The 22339-nt window shown below is 45.4% G+C and overlaps 2 protein-coding genes across 4 annotated transcripts; both read right to left on the bottom strand.

Moving 5' to 3' along the window:
• Positions 1 to 1651: 1651 nt before the first annotated feature.
• NAA60 (N-alpha-acetyltransferase 60, NatF catalytic subunit) lies at positions 1652 to 10788 on the bottom strand. The gene is made up of 8 exons (XM_077274631.1): positions 10626 to 10788; positions 7885 to 7968; positions 7368 to 7483; positions 7152 to 7281; positions 6973 to 7069; positions 6665 to 6899; positions 5725 to 5887; positions 1652 to 4721 (listed from the first exon to the last, which is right to left on the bottom strand). Exons 3-7 carry the CDS (start codon positions 7475 to 7477, stop codon positions 5731 to 5733), a joined length of 729 nt encoding a protein of 242 aa, XP_077130746.1. The 5' UTR covers positions 7478 to 7483; positions 7885 to 7968; positions 10626 to 10788; the 3' UTR covers positions 1652 to 4721; positions 5725 to 5730.
• Positions 10789 to 12847: 2059 nt separating this feature from the next.
• On the bottom strand, positions 12848 to 20118 carry INTS15 (integrator complex subunit 15). Of its 3 annotated transcripts, none has more exons than XM_077274629.1 (7): positions 19978 to 20118; positions 19492 to 19687; positions 16509 to 16730; positions 16220 to 16385; positions 15658 to 16143; positions 15251 to 15290; positions 12848 to 13697 (listed from the first exon to the last, which is right to left on the bottom strand). In XM_077274629.1, exons 2-7 carry the CDS (start codon positions 19678 to 19680, stop codon positions 13382 to 13384), a joined length of 1419 nt encoding a protein of 472 aa, XP_077130744.1. In that variant the 5' UTR covers positions 19681 to 19687; positions 19978 to 20118; the 3' UTR covers positions 12848 to 13381. The 3 variants fall into 3 exon arrangements, with proteins under 3 accessions (XP_077130744.1, XP_077130743.1, XP_077130745.1); XM_077274628.1 differs by having other exon boundaries at positions 19956 to 20069; XM_077274630.1 differs by having other exon boundaries at positions 19796 to 20025.
• Positions 20119 to 22339: the final 2221 nt, after the last annotated feature.

The following is a 22339-nucleotide window of genomic DNA, read 5'->3' as shown; positions in this document are numbered from 1 at the left end:
TACTGCTAATCCACTGGCAGCAAAGGGCTCGGCCATTCTGAACAGGTCCATCAAGTTTTTAACCCTTCATACCATCACCTAGGAATGTTCAGCATGATCGGACCTGCCCGGGTGGTGGACAGCCCCCCTCCGAGTCTTTCTTTGATACCTCCCAGGGCATTGTGACTGGCAGGGACACAACGTGCACTATCACCCGGGCCTGCCCAAACATGTCCCCTTGTGTCACCACATGCATTCCTCCACACATAGGCTTAACTGTTTGATGGCCAAAGAGGTCCAGGGTAAATGTTGTCGCAAATCTGTACAATTCTATGGGGGGGACTAAGGCTTTATTCAGACGGAAGCATCTTAGCTTCCATATTACAGCCGCAAATCCTGGCCTGACTGCGCGTTTACCAGAATCGCAAGATACTAGGAACTCGGATCATAAAACCAGAGATAACGCGGGGACCAGATTCAGATATTAGAATGCACAGTCATCTGAACGCGGCCATTATCTGGTTAAGGGCTCACTCACACGTACTATAACACCGATTATTCTGATCAGAGTTTGGTCCGAGTGTCATCTGTTTTTCTTATATGTGAATAACAAAGTTTCTCCACCTTCTTTCTGCCCATCCGTGAAAATCAGAGCGTACTTGGATGTCATCCAAGCGCAGTCCAATTTTTTCACAGACCCATTAACTTGCAATTTAGTTCTCCAGAGCAGCGGGACCGAGACAGGTTTACTTCTGCGCTGGTGATGCCCTATCTTGCATTCTGGGGTCCTCTGACACTTACTGGCCCCCTGCCACGTCATGGCGGCTGGTGACCATTGTGCCCCCAATACCAGGCAGAGGGAGTGTACACGGTCCAATTTTAATAAGCGCATCAGCTCAAAACAGGTCATGCAAGTCTATGGGTCCCTTAAAAAAAAAATTGGACTGCACTCGGATGACATCAGAGCGTGGTCCGATTTTCACAGATCGTCAATATGGAGAAGGTGCAGAAACTTTTATTTTTCTCTCCTTGTATGAGAAAAACCGATGACAATCAGACCACACTCTGGTCAGAATAATTGGTGCGTTTTTCTCCTACATGAAAAATACTGACAATGTAAATGAGCCCTGAATGAGATATCTGAAATCGCATGAACATTGCTTATTTTATTTCCTTCCAGATTTGTAGCAATTTCAGCCTCCTTCACCTATTTTAATAGGAAAAAAAACACATTAAAAAATACATCAAAATACAAGACGTGTTTTTCCTAACAACGCATAAGTATTTGCAACAGAAAAAAAAACTTAAAGTGGGCAAATACCCTTACACAGATGATCTTATCCCCAAAACAGTGCCACCTCTGTTCACAGGTTGTGTCTGGTATTGCAGATGAGCTGCAGTGCTACAAGATTGCTCCATATCTTCTCCTAAGCTGTAAAGTGTGCTCCCCCTCGTCTACAAAGGCATCGGTATAGGAGATACTCAGTGTGGAAGGGCGTTTGTTAGTATAGGGAAATTGCACAACTAGCAACTCCTTAAAGGCGCCGTATAAATTGAACAGAAATTGGAATGCAGCGCAGTCCTCAAAGGAGCGGTCATGATGCCTTGCAATGCTCCTAGGACGACTTTTTAGATGAGACCCCATCAATACCCAGGAAATCGGCCAGGAAACAATGGTTCTAATATATTTTATTATTTGTCAACACTTTTGTCATAAATAGAAAACATCCAAAGGGTTTCACAATGACTGGTGCAGCGATGGAGCAAAAAGCAACCCAAATGTTGTGTACGCACACTCGATCACACACGCACACTGTATAGGCTGACATACAAGACACATGTATTCATGTACAGCTAGGCGGGGGCAGAAATACCGGAGAAGTGTCTATAGCTCTCTAGATTTACAGAATGACAACTCATAGGATTCTTATATCATGTGCAATTAAAGTGTGCAATACACTACACACAAAACCATATAATGGAGTCCGTACACCCAGGACCGATGCAAAGCAGAACATACTGATATCCCGAGACATTGCTGAAAGTTTATCTGCACGTTCACGAAACATTGGACAGAAGTTGTGTTCTGGAAGCCAAAACGGAGGATCAGAAGTTCCCCGTCCAGTTCGGCTTTCATATACTTTCAATGAAGCCTCATTTTTCGAGTTGGAGGTCAGATGAGCTATTCTGTTCTTTCATTTATACGTGCAATCAATATATAGGACGTGTGAAAAAGTTTTGTGAAAGTGCAGAAACTTTAAAGTTAATTGTCCAGTTTTTTTTTATGGAGGACCCCTCCGTCCAATGTCAAATCGAGCACTAATGGGTGGTCTATTGACGGCGTCCCCGCTGTGGGTCAGCGAGGGAGAGGAAACAATAGATGACCTAATAAGAGATGTGCCCCCTTCTGTCCTCCTTTCTGCTGCTACAAGGAAAAGTGCAATAGGGTTAGATCAAGTGGAGAAGTCCCCAGATTATACTTCTTTTCCAGAGCCCGTTTTTAGGAGGTCATAATGCAAATATAAGACCCTTACACCCCCCCTAATCATTTTACTGAAGTGAGGTTGAATCATTATGGAACCCTATGGTGATCTATAGCTCTGTCCACATTGTGTTCTGTTCCGAGTCCGACCTATAAATGTTGGGCTTTGGCCTAACCCCCCCCCCCCCCATTATACTAGGAGGTCGACCTTTACATTTAATAGGACCCTATGCCTGACATTTGCTACCGTAGGCCTATACAGTGGCATACGTCGGACTCCGACATCAGAAAGCTTTCCAAAATATGCCGTCGATGAAAAGCTTCATGTAGTGTGGAAAGAGCCCAGGCTCGGATTAGGAAAGCCACAGGTTGGGGACGGGGGTCCGAATCTTACAAGGACGAGCAGATTTCTTTAATAAAACCTGGTTCACATATACCAGGAAGAACGGTAAGGTCCACCGTTTTGGCAATACGAAAAAAAACTTACCGTAAGTGTATATGGTAACATGACCATAGCCTTAAAGGGTGTGTCTGGTCCCTAACCATTGAAAGGTGTGTGGATAGGGGCGACTAATGAGAAGACGTCAGAAGATGCCTGCCTGGACAGTGCCACGAGTCCTGCCGCCTGTGAACGCGCCTACGTAACCTCACGACGTTATTGTCACCTGACACCCCCCCTTCACACATAACATGCCTACACTTTCTTTCTTTCTCCCAATCCTGGATCTGCCATGGTTCCAATTTCTGGTCAAACCCACAATACAGAGATGTCTGCATATCCCTCATTATACCTGCCAGTTATGAGCTGCGGCCCACGAGGTACGTTTGACAAAACATTGATCCGCCATCATTTGCCGTCTACGAATCAAAATGACAGCATTGAAGAAGTTAAAACCCGCAAGTGAATAGCACAAAAGTCTTCTGCAAAAGAAGAAAAAATGTTCTTTAAAAACATAAAAGCCGATATTGGGAAATGCAAACTGGAGGGCAATGGGCATACGTAGGTTATTATGGTGCCAGGTTTTGCCACTTTTAAGTGAAGGGCCTGCGATTTTTTTTTCCCCCTTCGCACTTGTTTATTGCCACCCAATTACATAGTATACAGGGTCATCTAGGGCCTTTACGGTATGTGCTGGCGAGATAAGAGCTTGATTTTCTGTAACAGACATTGTATAGATCTTACATTTAATTATGTACTAATATGAGCAAACGCATGTATGTGGACAAGTGCAAATTCAGTCCTAAAGGGAAAAAAATTAAAATAAATTAAAATTGGATGAGCCAAAAATAAAAAATAAAAAAATAAAAATCACAAAAAACATGCTGCAAATATGATACAGGCCATAAAAGGTACACAATATAAATCTATGGATTAGGAAACAACACAAATCTGATTAATAAGCCAGGCAGAGATGTGGCATGATGTGACGGCAGCTATTAAATGCATGAAGCTGAGGTGGGGGGCAGCCATACTTTACCATTATATTAATCAGGTATTTGCACGGTGTAGCATGAGGATAATGAGGGTGGTTTTGCACAAAAAAAAAAAAAAGGCTAACGCTAGGGTTAACAAAGAAAAAAAAAAATTGCATGACGCGATTACTTGGCATCTGCTTTGTCTCAGCTGATAGCAATTCTTGCCAGTTGGCATGTAGATAGGACCCCAATGTACACACCCTGCCTGAAAAGAGGGCGCCATTACTGTACGGGGATGGGTCCTCCGCTACGCTCTGTAGGATAATGTCAGTATTGGTCGGACCGCACACAACACATAAGGAAGACCTGAATGGGAAGGGCGACTGTGTCCTCTACATAGCAGAGGCCTCATAAACCGCTGCATAGTTCCGCACGGCCCCCACCCGTCCCATATATATAGATATATGTAAAACTCTGCAACCATGTAGACACCAACATCAACTGATTGTAAGGAAAAAATAGAAGTCATAAAAAAAAAAAAAAAAAAAAAATTAGACATGCAGCTCCAGGCTACAAAAATAGGGCAGAATGTAGGCTGCTTCCTGTGTCGCTGGAGAGAACGGGATCTTCTTTGAAAGTTTTCATTAGGAAACCATAAGGGTTATATAGCAGCAGCCAGAAAGTAATGAAGATCCCATTATCAGGTCCTGTACATAAAACGTTGGGGGCAGGACAGATCCTGGGCTGCCGAGAGCGTGGAAGGTAAGACCGACCCTGTATCCTATGACCGTGTCGCTCCTCTGGCAGCCGGCGTGCAGTCACGGAGATGTGCAGCCATGGGGATCTGCAGGAAAAGGGAGACATTAGTGTTAGGGTAGTGCCACCAGTGACAAGGTGTCCCACCAGCATAAGTGTATGATCGTTGGGTGCCCCAGCTGCCGAGACCCCCCCACAGGGGTCCTAAAGTCCCGTGTGTGAGCGAGCGTGTGCGACCACCACTTCTACACGGTGAATGGAGCAATGGTCGCACATGCTCATTCACACAAGTGACTTTGAGACCCCTGTTCTAGTGACGGTTGAGAGTCCCCCATGGGTTAACCCCTTTAATCCCGAGAACAAAGGTCTGGTGTCTCTTGTGTGAAATGAGCAGTAAAAGAGTTCATTGCAGGACCCTGGACCAACGGCCATCAAATCTACTAATCGCAGGCGGCTCTGGGGTTAGGAGGAAGATCGCAGGGCTACCGATGTGGCCAATGGACCAGTGTCCTGCAATTCTTTTTGCTCAACTCTGATGACCAATGCTCCACTGCATGTCATGTGCATTCACAGGGGGACCCCCGTTATCAGGATCAGTGATAACCATTAAAGCAGCAGTTTGCATAAAGCCCATAGATTAGAAGGGAAAAAGCTGTGGACACATGCAGCCAGGACTCCCACCAATCAAGGAAGGCTGTCCCCCAGTTCTCTCTATAGATAGGAGAAGGATTTTAAAATGTATGGTTACATCTAATAGGACAGCGCCTCCTGTGGCCATAGGAACATCCGGATTATACACAGCACAGGAGTACCCTTGTGTTTGGTGTTATGTCTAATAGGATTAATTGATGCTTGGAACAACATGACAAAAGAGAAAAAGAAGTAAATGAAATGAGACAGAAGCAAAAATTAGGAAACATGCAAATTGGCCGCAGAAATGTTTTTTCTTTATCATGTAGGCACTAGAGACTTCTCTGAAAATTCTTTAAGCTGTGCAATGGCTGTCCTAGTTTCTGGTAGCACATGATAGACATGAACAGCCATGTGAGTGACAGTGCGCTCGGCACTCCTGCAGTGTCAGTGTGCCATACCTGTTATCACATGGTGCGACTGTACTCGATGCCACTCTTTGCAGAGATGCCGGACCAGGGAAGTAAACTACGCAGCAGAGTGTGGGCCTGGCGGTAGATCCTCTGGGGCAGCGAGCATGGGCTGAGACCGGCCAGGGCAGAACCCAGGTGCTGCAGATAGTCCGTGAAGAAACATTAAGGAAGATAAAGAAAGTATGGCTGACCTCGACATGGTGTAAAAGAATAGCATTAATTCTCCAACTATCTAATGCCTAAAGCCAACTATACAGCTTTTAAAGGGGTCCCGAGTGCTGACATTGATGGCCTATCCTTAGAATATCAGATCGGAAGGGGTCCGACAGTCAGCACCCAACTGATCAGCTGTTTGCAGCTCCAGCGGCGGTAGGACGCATAGTGCACTGTGTAGTGGATGTTTTGGGGTACTGCAACTCAGCTCCCATTCACTTCAACACGAGCTGATCTGCAGTACTCGAGAACGGCCACTATACAGCGTATGAATCTGTGCTATTCTGGCTCCATATATCCAGCTGTCGAGGGAGCTGCAAAAAAAAAAAAAAAATCGGTGGAGTGCTGGGTGTTTGACTCCACCAATCTGATATTCTAAGGAAAGGCCAACAATATCTAAGTAGAGGAAAACCCCCTTTAAGGAGGCCAAACATGCTAATTTTGGTGGAAATGACTGACCAGTAAATGTGTTTGGGGAAGTCCCGACTCTTCTCTGACAGCAAATGTTTTTGGAGGATCAGGCATGTTGGATTTCAACATGCCCGATCCTTTGTTAACCCACTGACAGGGGTGTCCAGCAGCCATTTACATTCCTCTTCCTAGTCAGAACACATGCACGCACAGCCGAAGTGAGAGTGCATGTGTATATGGAGAGGGGAGAAAAACTGTTTGAAGGATCTTCTATCGTAAACCCCCATTAATCTGAGAAGGATATATCACAGTCCAGGGCGGGTGCCCTCCGTTGAGGTATAGCACATACGTGTAGGCATCCTGCAGCACCCCGCGGATGGAGTAGTAGTACGGCAGATAGTGGTGCTGATGGAAGTGTCGGTTCTCGTAAAAGCGAATGGCACTGCTGTTGGTGGTCAGCACGTGCAGGTACAGCGCCTTGCACAGGTCCTGGGCGGTACTGGAGATGTGACTCTTCAGACTTTCCAGCAGCAGGGACCCTGATAGTAAAAAAGCCCATTAGCAAGTGAGTGTGCACAGATGCCAATGTCGGTCTGCCGCCGCGGGTCTCACCAATGCCTTGTTTCCTGAACTCCTTCACCACGCCCAGGCTCAGTATGTATGCCACCTGTGTGTCGCTGGTGAAGCTGGACGCCAAGATGTCCCCATCCTACAAGGAGGGAAATCACAAATTAATTAAGGTGACGACGCCAACAAGGGCGATATAAGAAGATGGCGACGCTTCCACTCACCTCTTTGTGCACTTTGGTCCTGCTCTTTATTTCGGCTACAATCATGCCCACTATTTGCCCATTGTAGGTGGCAGCCAGGGAGAAGAATTTCTTGTTCGATGTGATGTCTCGGTACCAGGAATCCGGGTACCTGCGAGGGATTGTAATAAGGGATGACGTACATAGGATATTCAATACTGCTCGGGGCAATGGCCGCCCCCTCGGGAATAGACTTACTCGATGGGAAACCAGTCGGCACATAGTTCCTTCACCGTGTCTATGTCATCATGGCACAGGAAGCGCAGGACCGTGTCAGCGAGAGCAGCGGGGGAGCCCTCCTCGCTCATTCACACCTGGCAGCGACGGCAGAAAAAAAAAAAGAAAAGTTTCATGAGAAATTCTCCTCCAGGGGGCGGTATACTTTTACGTGAACAGACACTACCACCCCCAGCCTCCTCCGAAGAGGCGAGCTGAAGGATTATACTTCCCGTATCCTGTATCCAACCATTGTAACCCAAGAGCAGTCTCGGGTATCAGGTACCCAAGTCACAGCAGCCTCCTGTATGAAGTGCCAAGGATCGGCCGCCTTTGTCTGCCCAGACACTAAATCCTTGGAGTATGTGCCCAGAGACTGTGATTGTTGCACCCTGGCACAGCAGAGATTACAAGCACGCCCGATAGAGGACGTATCCTACACGCAGTACGGGCGAGGAGGCAGCGGATTATAGGGTGGCGTGAAGGTAAACAGCCTCACCTTGGTTCTGGAGCAGCGAGGCCTCCGATCAGCGCCTCCCGGCCGAGCCCCGAGCTCCTCCACCGTTTACAGAGACTCCATGAGCTGAAGACAAAAAGGAGACGAGAACACAGATTACTCCCGATGGTGCCGCAAAGCCCCCTCACTACTACCATCAGGTGGTGGGATCTCGTGGACCTGGGGTGCTCTAAAAACCCTGAAAGAAGGAAGACAATACTTCTTTATGGGGTCTTTAAAGGGTTGCTCTGGTGCGGTTCACTTTTGCATCAAGTGGGGATGACGTCCCATCGACCAGCGCCCGACAGGTTGCACACGTCCTGGCAGGCACCGGTCCACTGGACTCCATTAGCTGCCACTGAGGCTGTCAGTACTGGTCCAGGGCCGTGAACTGAAGCCATAACACAAAACACGACCTTAATTGCACAGAGGCCCCTTTTATAGGATAATTTCCAAAATTGTATGATATCTCCTTTGCATTGACTAATTGATGGTGGTCCGACTGCTGGGACCCTCAACAATTCCAAAGACAGGACTACAGTCTTCAATGGAGCTGAGGTGCACGTGCTCGACCTCTGGGTCTGCGGAAAATAGCAGAGCCATGTATACAGCTATGTCCTGCAATCCCATAAACAATGGATGGATGTCTCAGCGTTGGGACCCCCAGAGATCAGCAAGTGATCACCTATCCTGTGGATTGGACATAACTTGCTAAGATAAAATACCCCTTTAAGTGGAATTAAAAAGGTTACACAGGTGTTTATAAACTCAGACAAATTAAAGGAAGGTTCCCATAATCTTTCTTCAGAACCTCCTGATGATCATGACGAGGGTCCGAACTGTTCTTTTTCTTTTTGCAGAGACAGCTTTGTCTCTTCAGAATAAGAAGAAAGCAGGGGCACTGAATCTGGATGTATCCCGACAGCTTCAGAGCAGCACTTACAAGCTCTACATCAACAAGCTTGTAAGCCCTGCCCTCTTGCCTATGTTGCAAGTAAAGACAGCTTTGTTTCTGCAGCATAGGAAGACCGCAGCTTCAGAGCAGCGCTTACAAGCTCTACATCAACAAGCTTGTAAGCCCTGTGCTTTTTCCCTTGGAGACCAGCCACTGCTGATAAGATTGCAGCGGTGCACAGCACCCTCGCCAAGGAGCAAAAAGCTGTAAAAACTAAAAATCCTCCTTTCTTGGGAATAAAGAGGATTTTTTTAACCCCTTTCTGCCATCAAATGGAATAGTACATCCAATGTCAGAACCCCAGCTTTGATGCAGGCTCCGGTGGTAAGCCCGCATCAAAGCTGGGACATGTCAGATGTTTTCAACAGCTGACATGTGCCCGCAATAGGCGCACGCGGGATCGCGATCCGCCCACGCCTATTAACTAGTTAAATGCCGCTGTCAAACTCTGACAGCGGCATTTAACAAGCACTTCCTGCTGGATATGAGCGCACCGGTGACCCCGTCACGTGATCGGGGGTCAGCGGTGCATCTGCATGACAACCAGAGGTCTCCTGAAGACCTCTATGGTTGTTGATGCCGGATTACTGTGAGCACCACCCTGTGGTCGGCGCTCATAGCAATGCTGTAATTTAGCTACATAGAGGCGATCTAAGCATCGCCCCTATGTAGCAGAGCCAATTAGGCTATGCCAGCTTCTAGTCTCCCATGGAAGCTATTGAAGCATGGCAAAAGTAAAAAAAAAAATATTTTCAAAAATATGAAAAAAAATAAAAAAAATTATAAAAGTTTAAATCACTCCCCTTTAGCCCTGTTCAAATTAAAACTATTAAAAAAAAATACACATATTTGGTATCGCCACGTTCAGAATCGCCCGATCTATCAATAAAAAAGGATTAACCTGATCGCTAAACGGCGTAGTGAGAAGAGTTTTTGGTCGCCGCGACATTGCATTAAAATGCAATAACGAGCGATCAAACGAACGTATCTGCACAAAAATGGTATCATTAAAACCGTTAGCTCTGCGCGCAAAAAAGTAAGCCATCACCTGACCCCAGATTACGAAAAATGGAGACGCTACGGGCTATCGAAAAATGGCACAATTTTTTTTTTAGCAAAGTTTGGAATTTTTTTTTCACAACTTAGATAAAAAATAACCTAGACATGTTTGGTGTCTATGAACTTGTAATGACCTGGAGAATCATAATGGCAGGTCAGTTTTAGCATTTAGTGAACCTAGCAAAAAAGCCAAACAAAAAACAAGTGTGGGGTTGCACTTTTTTTGCAATTTCACCGCACTTGGAATTTTTTTCCCGTTTTCTAGTACACGACGTGGTAAAACCAATGGTGTCTTCAAAAGTACAACTCGTACAGAAAAAAAACAAGCCCTCACATGGCCATATTGACGGAAAAATAAAAAAGTTATGGCTCTGGGAAGGAGGGGAGCGGAAAACGAAAAAAGCTCCAGGGGTTAAAGGGTTAAAGAAGAAAATTGCCTGTTTACAAGCGCTTTGCAATTTTACCCATTTAAAGGGGGTCCTCTGATGATGTACAGATACACAGCTCAGCGGGGTCCTGCAGGGAATTAAAGATGTAAACAGATACCAACCAAAAGGAGCGTGCTGATTGAGTATTTGGATCCCTTTAATGCAATAGGACCCCTTTAATAAGGAGATGGCAGTTCTGGAGCATGACCTATATGGCAGGTGTATCCTGCAGCCCCCAGGATGGATCTGATCTCAGTGTATCCCTCCGCCTGGGGCCTCACACACTCTCTCGTCTGCATTACCCGTGTCTTCTCCGCGCTGCTCTCTCCTTCCTCCCGGTACTTCCGGTGTGGTGACGTCGCCGCCGGTCCCCCGGTTGTTTTGCTGTCAGCAGCACAGGAACAGGAAGGCGATCTTCCTCTCCAGCTCACGGGCACGCGCGTCACGCGGCAGTCCGCCTGCTGTGCGCAGGGTGCGTGCGTGTGCGCGGCGATCTCCATGGCAACAAAGGCCGCGAGTCCTTCCTCTGCGCGCAGGCGCGACCCGGCCACACTCACTGACACCGTGCACTCACTCTCACTCCCGTGTCCGCTGCGGATACTACAAACGCACCGTGTGAACTGACATAATGGTCTGAATAATACATGGCCACTCTGTGTATGGGAGAGGACATTTGCTTGTGCGCCGTCCATAGTTATTATGGAATCTGGAATAACGCTGGCGGATCAGTCACCGACTTATGGCGTCTGGACCCTCCGGATGCCGCCTGACGCGGGGACATGTGGGGTCCTCCGGTGAAAGACCCTTTGTAATCACTTAAAGGGAATGTGTCGGCCCAACCTGACAGTATAAGCTCAGCGCGCAGCCTTGTATGCATATAGCACCCTGTAATAATCACCCCTGTACTATTCTGATCGCTGCCTCCATTCTGCAGAAACCATGATTAATTATATGTTAATGAGGTTATCAGTGCACCCTGGGCGTGGCCAAGACGATCAGTGCACTATTCTGCCTGCAGGCTTTCGCTCCAGAGCTGTCAATCATCAATATCTGATTACACTTTAGTTTTGGCAGAAATATTGATGTCTAAAAGTGCAGTTTTTACAGGGGCGATGTCCCCTACAAGGCTGTGTGCTAATCCATAGGATGGGGATAACCCGCTGGGGACCGGACTGTCGGGAATCCCAGAGATCAGAGCTCCGTTACCCCATCCTCAGTGCAGTGGTGGCGCCTGTGCTCAATGCCTGCGCCGTTCATTGTCTATGGGACTGTGCTCCGTTATTTCTGGCAGTCCCATAGACAATTAATGGAGCGGAGGCTGAGCAGACAGATCGCCACTGCATCCAGGATGGGGCAACAGAGCCCTGACCTCTGGGGTTCCTAATGATCGCACCCCGGCAATCAGCAAGTTATCCCCTAACCTATGGACCGGCAATAAATGGTTATTCTCCATAAAGATTCCCTTAAAGCTCTGCAGATCGGTGGGGTCTGGAGACCCCTACTGATTGCAGACGAGAATTGTCAGAAGTGCACGGTTCCGCTCCTGCATAAGCGTCGCGCTCCCGCCTGCAGACTACTATTCTGAGTGACCAGCGGGGTAACTGCAGCCAGTCCCTTGCACATTACTGGTCAGGGAATATCATCCCTTTCTGCTCCGTCAGGTCAGACCTCCGAGAGTGCCGGGGCTGCAGCATCAATGTGTCCCCTGCGCAGCAGCCACCCGCCGTGCAGGGAACCGCAGCGCGACCTTGTGTAGGTGAATGGTGGGAGCACAGAAGCAGCCCCACATCTCCCAATGCTCAGGATCGGTGGGGGTCCCAGAGGTCAGACTCCCATCTGCTGGCGTCATATCTAGGGATCTGCTATAGATTGATAAGGCAGCTGAACGATTCCACGAGCTATTTTTTTCCCTCAAGGCAAGATATTTCATAGCCATCAAGAGAAAACAGCCCTAAGATGTAGGCAGGATGCCCAGTCTATATAGCAGTGGTCTTATTCTTGCATCTCTTCAGTACGACTCCCACCAGACCTTATTAGAGCATGTTGGGAGCGTTACTACTAGCAGAGATGAAGAGCGTACGTGCCGTGCAACAAGGAGCTAACACTTTAGATTAGGGAGCAACCAAAGTACAAGCCCACCGGGAAGGTTCTGTATGTGGATCCCCCCCAAATCCTGTGCACCGAGGCAAAGAATGAAGGCCAAGGGGGCCGGAAGTGTGGACACACTTGTTCGCTTTCATACTAACTCCTAAAAGTGAATGAAGACAGCTTTGCACATGCGACGTCCTTGTCCACCTGGCCAGGCAGGACAGGGGTCCGGGACCGCTCTTCCTTCTGGATAAGAGACTTGCATCTATATTAAATGTCTAAGGTTAGCCCACCCCTGTAACATCCATAAAAGACCCTCAATCTGGGGAGCGTAAGACGGGTTAACATTCAAGTCTTATTACACAGATGCAGGAGCAGCCTTACACTGCAGACCGGGCATTGAGAAAGCAGCAGCGCGGGGATCTGCTCAGCCATGTCTGATAATTATCATTTTATTTCTTCACTATATATATTTTATATTTACATAATAAAAAAAGATCCAACCCAATGGCCTCTATGCTCTCTCAATCCAGCTCCAACATGATCGAACCAGGTAAAATTGCCAGAAATCGATAGGGTACGGGATAACTTACTTATTGCTGAGGACCTAGTGATCAGGAAACCTCACTATGGGAGGGTGTGCTCTAGACAATGAATAGAGAGGAGGTGTCAGATCCAGAGCAATCAGTAAGTTTCCCCTACCCCACAGATGGGAGATAACCCCTTTAAAAGAATTGTCTCTTTTGTTTTTTTTCCACCAAAATGTGAATGATATTGACTTTTATTACAGTCCAGAGGGGGTGACTGTGATCCGATGGTGGACGTTTGTCCGTCCCCGGCCTACTGTAGCCTATATGTGATGCCATCCGGTTGTCCTGGAATATCAGTGGTCGACGCATCCCTGAAGACTTTCCGTGTACGTCTGTCCTTTATGACTATGAGTCCTTCTCCGGGAATATTATAGAGGTAATCAACGCATAGGTCGATAAGGAAAAGTCATGCCAGGCATGAACGTCTGCACAGGATGTCCTGGTAGTGTGGGGAGTGTTGGCAGCGCTGCATGGGCGGGCATTGCAGGATGTGTAGGTAGCGCTGCATGGCCGGGTAAAGCAGTGTGTGCTGGAAGAGCAGTATGAGCGGGCAATGCTGCATGTGCTGGTAACGCTGCATGAGCAGGGAGTGTGGGGTAAACCAGAGGTGGCGTATGGATGTGAGGATAGAACGCAGGGGTCAGAGTCGGATGAGCGGGCGGCTGCACAGGGCCGGATACCACCAACTGCATTAAGCTGGAAGAGAAAAAAAAAAATGGAAATATGGGGAAGAAATGGGGGGGTTAAATAAGAGTTGTCTAAATTTTGGGACATTTTTTTTTTACATCAATACATACATTTGCTGCTAAGAATTATTTTTGCAATTGCGTTACATTTACAATTTTGCACCGTTTGTTTGTTTCCAGGTTTAATAATGTGGTCTGAGAGGAGCTTAGAAAAAAAAAAAAAGACATAAAAGATTTACAAACTCCCTTTCAGACCGTCCTAGTGAGCTCACTAACCCAGTTAACTCATTCTGCAGCCAGCGATGGACAGTGCAACAAAGAGGTTATAGACTGCAAGCTGCGCAAAATGTTTAATGAAACCCAATTGTACAGATGATTTTTTTTTTTTAGACCAGAACGCATGCATTTCAGTAAAAAAATAAATAAATTGCAAACACTTTAAAACACAGAATATACAGGGTGGGCCATGTATATGGATACATCTAAATAAAATGGGAATGGTTGGTGATATCAGCTTCCTGTTTGTGGCACATTAGTATATGGGAGGGGGAAACTTTTCAAGATGTGTGGTGACCATTGCTGCCATTTTGAAGTCGGCCATTTTAGATCCAACTTTATTTTTTCCAATGGGAAGTGTCATGTGACACAAACTTATTGAGAATTTCACAAGAAAAACAATGGTGTGCTTGGTTTTAACGTAACTTTGTTCTTTCACGAGTTATTTAAAAGTTTATGACCACTTATAAAATGTGTTCAAAGTGCTGCTCATTTTGATGGATTGTCAATGTAACCATCTTCTCCCACTCTTGACACACTGATAGCAACACCGCAGAAGAAATGCTAGCACAGGCTGCCAGTATCCGTTGTTTCAGAGGCTGCGCATCTCGCATTGTAAGGCAATTGCCTATACTGTGAAGATACGAGATGTGTAGCCTCTGAAACAGATACTGGCAGCCTGTGCTAGCATTTCTTCTGCGGTGTTGCTATCAGTGTGTCAAGAGTGGGAGAAGAGGGTTGCATTGACAATCCATCACAATGGGCAGCACTTTGAACACATTTTATAAGTGGTCATAAACTTTTAAATAACTCGTGAAAGAACAAAGTTACGTTAAAACCAAGCACACCACTGTTTTTCTTGTGAAATTGTCAATAAGTTTGATGTGTCACATGACACTTCCCATTGGAAAAAATAAAGTTGGATCCAAAATGGCCAACTTCAAATTGGCCGCCATGGTCACCACCCATCTTAAAAAGTTTTCCCCCTCCCATATACTAATGTGCCACAAACAGGAAGTTGATATTACCAACCATTCCCATTTTATCTAGGTGTATCCATATACATGGCCCACCCTGTACATACTTATACAAGTATGTGGCCGGCTCCTGTCTAGTCCCATCCAGAGTATAGCTGGGATCCCTACATTTATATTTATTATGTATATGCACACTCCAAGGGTGGACTAAAAAACTATTTTAATGAAGTTAGGTGACAGGAGTTAATTTTTCTATTATTAGTCTAAAACATCAGTGCATGGTCGATAAAGGATACAGCGGGGTACTCACTTGTTATGGGGGAGTCGTGCACAGAGGGTCCTCAGGTCATCTGCAAGGGAAACAAAAGTAATTAACTGTTAAGGATTGTGGTCATACATCTAAGCCTGTAGGACGTGCACTGGGCAATTGAAGCTTCTCAGGTTTGCCATCTCATAAAGTGACGGCCTATTCCTAGGATATGTGATCAGTGGGGAGTGGAGCAAAAACGATTGGCAGGTTCCTGATCTAGCAGCCACGTCGGTAGTCAGTGGCCACCGGATAAGGGCACCGCGACCCTCCTGCAACCTGTGGTATTCCCGGCTCCTGGTAGTTCTCCTGCACAGTAGGCATCAACTCAAGAAGTAGCACCGTTGATTACAATGTGAGTCTCTGCCACGTAACCCATTAGTCCTGGATTTAGCGAATATAAAATTTACCCCGAGTGCAAAGTAACGCTCCGGTAGCCATCGAGACTTGTAACGCTTGCGCCAGCCGATCCAGTGCCAATTCCATCTCTTGCTCAGCATTCAGCGGGTTAAGCTCTTCGCAGAGTTGTCCCAATTCCTCCACAAGAGGCACAAGCTGCTCAAATAGGATCAGTGCTAATCGCCCATACAGGCTTTTCTCTGTCAGGTGAGTCTGGAGGATCATGAGACCTTGCAAGACACTCAAATGTAGCTTGGAGTAGAGGTTCTGATCTACCCCAATAGGACCACCACCAGCGGCCTTCTGTTTGTGTCTGTAGGCCAGAGGGGCTATCACACACCACCTCACCAGACCCATCAATGGGGAGAAGTCCAAGTAACCAATAGGCAGGTTGGCCGTAATAGGAGTGTTAAGGAAAGTGATCAAAATCAGACGAGGATCCTCGAAAATCCAAGAAACGATCATTTCCAGGAGGTCATGAGGAGGAATAAGTTCTTCTGCAAAAATAAAAAAATTGCTTTAGTAAAGGGATCATCCATGATGGCTTAACCCATATAGGATACAATCTCTTACCTGAAGACATATCATACAGTGTTGCAACCGCAGTGATGAACTGGCAGCAAAACCGTGGGCTGACATTAAAGATTTGCTTCAGGGTCTGCACAGAGCCAGGAACTAAGCCGCAGTAGTCACTGACCAGAGCCTTGGCCAAACGTACACAGTACACGGCAGGAGTGCGCTGCATCAGAGGACACAACAGAAGTGTAAGACAACGTGCAAAGTAAAAAAATAGGATTCTGCATTCACTGACAGCAAGCAGAGGTTGAGCATTGTGAGCATTTGATCGCAAATGACTTTGTACCTGGAGCCACGATGCAGCACATTCCAGCACTGGCAACCTGCATACCGCCACTGCCATGGACGTCAGCTTCCCCAGGAGCACCATTCGCTGCTCATCTGCCTTATTCCCCTGCGGGCTGAATAGCGAGGAGAAGATGACCTGGCGGACTGCCTCCTTGGATTGGTCTTGGAAGTAGTTGCAAAGAATCTCCAGCAGCTGCAGCTCTTGCAAGGCCGTGAATCGCTGAAGGGAGAAAAATCGGGTCAAAATTACGTATCAATTATTAGGGTCCATACGTTTCCTTTATGTACGATATAGAACAGTAATATTGGTGGTGGGGCACTGGCCACTAACAAATATTCCAAATGGGTCCTGGTACTTTGTCTACCCCCGGATTACACTAATTTTGGGACACTTACTGACTGAGCCACTTGTCAGTGAAGAGACGAGGTGAGTTGGTGTTAAATAATGCGAGGACAGGATAGACATCGTAGGTTTACTTGCAAGATTTTCATAGCGTGCAGAGTAACAAATTATTCCCTATCTGCATAATAGGGGATTCTTTACGGATCATTAGGGAAAAGCTGAACATGGCACTGGGCCATGTCCAACCGAAAATGAATGGAGCAAAGGTACAAAAAATGCGCACCACCGCTCCTTTCAAGAGGAGAACCATTTTCTCCGAATCACTAGAGGTCTCAGTCGTGGGACCCCCAACGATCAGGAAGAAAATCCCTACCTTATGGATATTAGAGCAAAAAGAAAAAAGTGCTTCATAGAGAAACAATGCTCATATTGGTAATATGGCAACAACGTAAGTGAAAACTCTCTCTTAAAAAAGTTATCAAGTTTTTTCAGGAACCAAAGTGATGATTGGCAGCCTCCTCTCCCTCTCGGATAGCCCATGTGGGTTCGGCCATAGTAAAACGTAAGCAGTATATTAAAAATGAGGGTATGGTAAGGGGCGCCGATGAAAAAAAGTAGATGAAGGAATATAATATTAAAAAATAATAATAATAATCTTTATTTTTATATAGCGCTATCATATTCCGCAGCGCTTTACAGTTTGCACAAAAATAGCTTATTTGAGTGGCAAAAAAACAACTTTTGATTTCGGGGCTTTCCTGTCTCCTTTATCAGGCAGACGCACTAATCAATGCTTGGTAAGCTTTTTTGATGAAGTGGCTGGAGTGCGCCTAAAGCGAATTATTTGAATCCGGTGGCAAAAAGTATCTTATTCCAGGGGCGAACTTGTCCCAATGAATATTTGGGAAGCTTGCTTGAAGTAGGGGGTCCATTCGCACCTTGCTTTCTGCCACCTGAATAAACCAACACGTTTTGGGGCATTCCAGCCCCTTTGTTAAAAAAATAAACACACTAAACAGTGATTGGTGTAGATGGTTTAGCCCCAAAACCCGTTGTTTTCTGCCACCCAAAATAAGCTATCTTTGGATTATATTCCTTCAGCTACTTTTTATTTATTTTTTTAAATTGGCGTTCCTCAGTATACCTTCTTTCTTAACATACCTCTTTAATTTTACTACCTTATGGATAGGAAATAACTTACTATTTTGGAAATACAATTATAATATATTAAATAAATAAAACATTTATCACCTGTCCATGTAATAGGAGATAAATCCTGATTATTTACTCCCTTTTATTAAGAGAGCAGATGTCCCAAATCTCCCTAAGCGGTCACACTTGCAGGCCACCGCTACATTCAGTTTCTTAGCAGTGTTCACACTGACATAGACAGCACTTATCCACCAGTCCATAAACTGTAAAAGACATAGTAGCGTGCATGCATGAAAATCGTTCTATTCAAAGGGCACATGGGATCCTTGTTCTTGTGACTGAGGGGACCCCCATCAATCAGCAAGCATGCTGTACATTTAAGTACTTTTACTCACTTGTAAGGGGTTGTCCCAGAAAAAAAATGTACATTTTAATTAATATATTTTGGAATAATAATATGTTTTACTTTTGGACGCGCTAAAAAAAAAATCTTCCTGTGCTGTGATAATTTTGTAAATGTGTTCCTACTGTGTCTGCTTCTGTTCTTGATCGGCACAACCACAGCTCCTGACCAGGGTAGGAAGCATAAATCACTTATGATAAGGGAGCATACAGACGACGCAGCAGGAGCTCGCAATTGCTTCTGTGAGGTAACACATTTCCCTGCCTGTTTTATCACAGGAGAGTTTCTGCAGTGTCTCCAACTTTCTGAGTCCATCATAAATCAAGCCAGTAACATACAAGTTCTGGTGGCTACTGAGCCAGGGAAATGTGTTACCTCACAGAAGCCCCCTCGCTATGTCATGTGTATGCTTCCTCCCCTGGCCAGGAGCTGTGGCATGATCAGATCAGTGGCCATCGGAGCTTGTATGTCATTGACTTGATATATGATTAGCTCAGAAGGCTGGAGACACAGCAGAAACACTCCTGTGATAAAACATGCAGGCAAATGTGTTACCTCACAGTAAGAAGCAATTGTGAGCTTTTGCAGTGTCATCTGTATGCTCCCTTATCTTAAGTGATTTATGATTGCTCCCCTGGCCAGGAGCTGTGGTATGATCAGACCATGTTCCTGTACGGCCAGACACAGGCTTTACACAGTACAGGGGCACACTTATAAGATTATCTCAGCACAGGAACATTTTTTTTAACGCTTCCAATTGTGAAACGTATTATGTTCATAGGACACCCCTTTAAAGGGCAGAAATCTGCAAAAACAGAAGACAGACAAGAGCAAAGCTGGAAGCAAAATAGGCTGCAGAGATTTTTGCTACTTTGCCTTTCATCTGAATGAGGCTGGCAGATAACCATGTGCTGACTACCCAAACAGTTATGAGCAGCAGAATTTCACACACACACTGTGATCATTTCCCTGTTCTATAACCTTAGATGACACAAATCCCACTGACGGGCTCATTCCCAGACACCAGGGGAGCAGAACCCGGACTTCCTGCAGGGTGATACAATGTAACAAACAGACAGAAACCTTGTGGGATCCTCGATCCTTGGGAACCTGGAAGATGAACTCTTCAAGTAAATCGATGGGCCCCTTCTCCACCATGGGCACGGGGGCGCTCTGGAGCTGGCTGCTAAAATAGATATCCAGGTGGTAGAGAACCTCCTTGGCTGCGCTAAGGGCATCCCGCCGCAGGAGAGAATGGCGGATGTCGCTCATCGCGGTCCTGTGGGAAGAAAACAGATACTTCAGCCTTTAATAAGTGCAGCAGCTACAGTACTACAAGTCCCAGCATACCCCATGCAGCACAATAAGAGTTGTAGTTCACAATTACCAATGTGCCTCCTCTTATATCAATAATACTGAAAACTGTTAAATCGTATATCACTGCCAGCAAGCAGAGGTAGTGAAACTGCAGCAAGTGCATGACATGGCCGCTGTCAGCTGGAGTTAGGGCGCCCCCCTCGGCACAAGCACATATCTCTAGTATTGACCTGCCCTGCTGCCTCTAGTCACCTCTCGCCTCTGACCTCGCTCTTCCAACTACCGTTTCCTTTGCTTTACAGGAACCACGGGCGCCGAAAAGGCTCAAATCGTATCCCTCTCGGCCACCGTAGCTGTGGATGGGCGTGGTTACAACCAAGCCTCGCTTTGGCCAGGTCGTAGAAAGACGGCTTCCTTTTTTTTTTTTTTTCAATTCAAAGATAACTTTATTTAAAGAGTACACTACGAGAAAATGCTCAAGTAATAGAAAGTCGGACCTCTTAACTGTGCTCTGATCTGTGCTCTGTCTTTATACAACGATGAGGTTTCAGTATTCAGTTCAGATTATAGATTTTAATTCTAAAAAATCATAAAGTGAACATACATACATGCTGTGTCGTCTTTTATCCAATTGTAAAAATAAAAATGGTGTTCAGACAATGTATATTATTCTATCAGTGTCTGGGAAAGCTGGGTGGTGGACAATATGGACCCTGAGGGGTGGTCAGTGGTTACCCAGCTTTCCCTAGGTCCTGCGGGCAATCTGGGATTTTGGAGGTGATTTTGCTCCAAAAATCGTAAAGAAAAGTACTAAAGGGCTTGTCCGGCTTTAGGGTAGAAGTCTGCAGTCACTGTGCATGGCGGTCAGGTGCGTGACCGCCAGTATATGATTTGCATACAGGAAATCACATGCCGACTAGACGTGTCCAGCATCGCTGTATGCAAGAGTATTGAGAGGTCGGACATGTCTAGTTGGAATGTGGCTGGAAGTATGCAAATCACATACCTGCGGTCACATGACATCTACTCACAGCGCCGGAGAATCCTCATGGTGTGCAGTGCGCACAATGTGAGGATTCACAAGTCTGTAGACACATAGAGTGAGAGCAGACTTGTAGCCAAAGGCCGGGCCACCCCTTTAACCTTTTCAGGACCGGACAATTTTTTCATTTTTGCACTTTTGTTTTTTTTTTGTTCCTTCCCACCGCCCCTCCAAAAGCCAAAACTTCACCTGGAGCGCCCTCTCTTTTGGTTTATTTTCGCAGGACAAGTTGTAGTCTTCAATGACACCATTCATTTTACCATGAGATATACCGGAAAATGAGAAGAAAATGCCAAATGGGATAAAATAGTGAAAAAAAATGTAATTCCACCATTGGTTTTTGGGGTTTCCTTTTTTTTATTCATTCAATGAAGGGAACAAAAAGTAACCTGATGACATGATGCGAAGATACCAAACTTGGAACAGCTTTTTTTTAAATTATTATAAAGGTAAAAAAAAAAAATCTGACGTTTGCGGAGAATAAATGTGCTTTGTGTCTCCATTTTTTTTTGTGTCGAGCCGTAGTTTTGATTTATACTATTTTTGGTAGGTTTTGATTGCATTTTGTAGCATTTTTGTATGGGGATGTGCAGTGACCTGTAATTGGCAAATCTGACATTTCGATTTTTTTTTTAATTTACGTGATTTACTGTATCAGCTAATTAATATCATATTTTCATAGATTCACTCTGTACATAATACGTTCATACATATTTTCTTTCTTTTCACAGGAGGAGAAGAAGGAAGATCAAGCTTTTAATTTTTTTTCTTTCTTTTTTTTAAAATGTAAACTTTTTTTTTTAAATACATTTTTACTTTATTTTTAGAATCTGATCACTTGTTCTGTATTGTGCAATACAAAAGTGTTGCAGTGGAAACTAAAAACACATTCTCCATTGTGGACTACCAAGATGGCTTAGAAGAGGTTCTTTAGCAGGACCCTCATTGCCATGTTAACTCATCGGCTCCCCATGATCGAGTCACCAGGAAACCTATAGGCACCAGAACAGAGCTTGTGCCAGGATCGGGCCCTTTAAATATGCCACTATAAGCAGCAATTGAGAGAACTGTCGAATTTGACCCAGATTTTAGCGTAGATGCTTTTAACCTGACTTGTTAACATAGCCTAAGCTACAGTAAGTTATTGGTGTGCAGCAGATCCATATGAAAACTAAAGGGTTGTTCCTATATTCACACTAAATGCATTGTCGGATAGATCTTGTAAATACAAGCAATTTTGCAAGTTACTGCTTATTAAAGTTTTCAGGAGTTCTTCAGATATTAAAACTTTTCTTTTGTGAACAAATTGTTTCCTTGGAGACCGACCACCTCTACTAGACAGAAGAACATGTACAGTGTTTACAAGCTCTTTTCTATTGAGCATGTAAGTGATATTCTGAAGCAGACCAGAATCACAGGAGTATGCCGCTACCTGCTAATCCCGGCCAGCTTCAGCGCAGCCTTTACAAGCTAGACAGCAGTGGTGGTCGGTCTCCTAGGCAACAAGCCGTAAACAATTGGTAATATTTGAAAACTATTTCAAATTTTAAGAAGCTTTTCAGTTGTTTCATA

This window comes from Ranitomeya variabilis, chromosome 7, assembly GCF_051348905.1.
Source record: "Ranitomeya variabilis isolate aRanVar5 chromosome 7, aRanVar5.hap1, whole genome shotgun sequence".
Taxonomy (NCBI): Eukaryota; Metazoa; Chordata; class Amphibia; order Anura; family Dendrobatidae; genus Ranitomeya; species Ranitomeya variabilis.
Note: the sequence above shows the minus strand (reverse complement) of the source record. Positions and strands in the feature narration are given on the sequence as shown.

What these genes read in the sequence shown, in the direction of transcription:
- NAA60 (XM_077274631.1), bottom strand. Translation starts at nt 7,477, where the DNA reads ATGAGCGAGGAGGGCTCCCCCGCTGCTCTCGCTGACACGGTCCTGCGC. An exon ending in GCCGACTGGTTTCCCATCGA is followed by an intron (nt 7,282 to 7,367) that starts GTAAGTCTATTC and finishes AATCCCTCGCAG; the next exon opens with GTACCCGGATTCCTGGTACC. An exon ending in GGACCAAAGTGCACAAAGAG is followed by an intron (nt 7,070 to 7,151) that starts GTGAGTGGAAGC and finishes CCCTCCTTGTAG; the next exon opens with GATGGGGACATCTTGGCGTC.
- INTS15 (XM_077274629.1), bottom strand. Translation starts at nt 19,680, where the DNA reads ATGAGCGACATCCGCCATTCTCTCCTGCGGCGGGATGCCCTTAGCGCA. An exon ending in ACTGTATGATATGTCTTCAG is followed by an intron (nt 16,144 to 16,219) that starts GTAAGAGATTGT and finishes TTATTTTTGCAG; the next exon opens with AAGAACTTATTCCTCCTCAT. An exon ending in AGCGTTACTTTGCACTCGGG is followed by an intron (nt 15,291 to 15,657) that starts GTAAATTTTATA and finishes TTTCCCTTGCAG; the next exon opens with ATGACCTGAGGACCCTCTGT.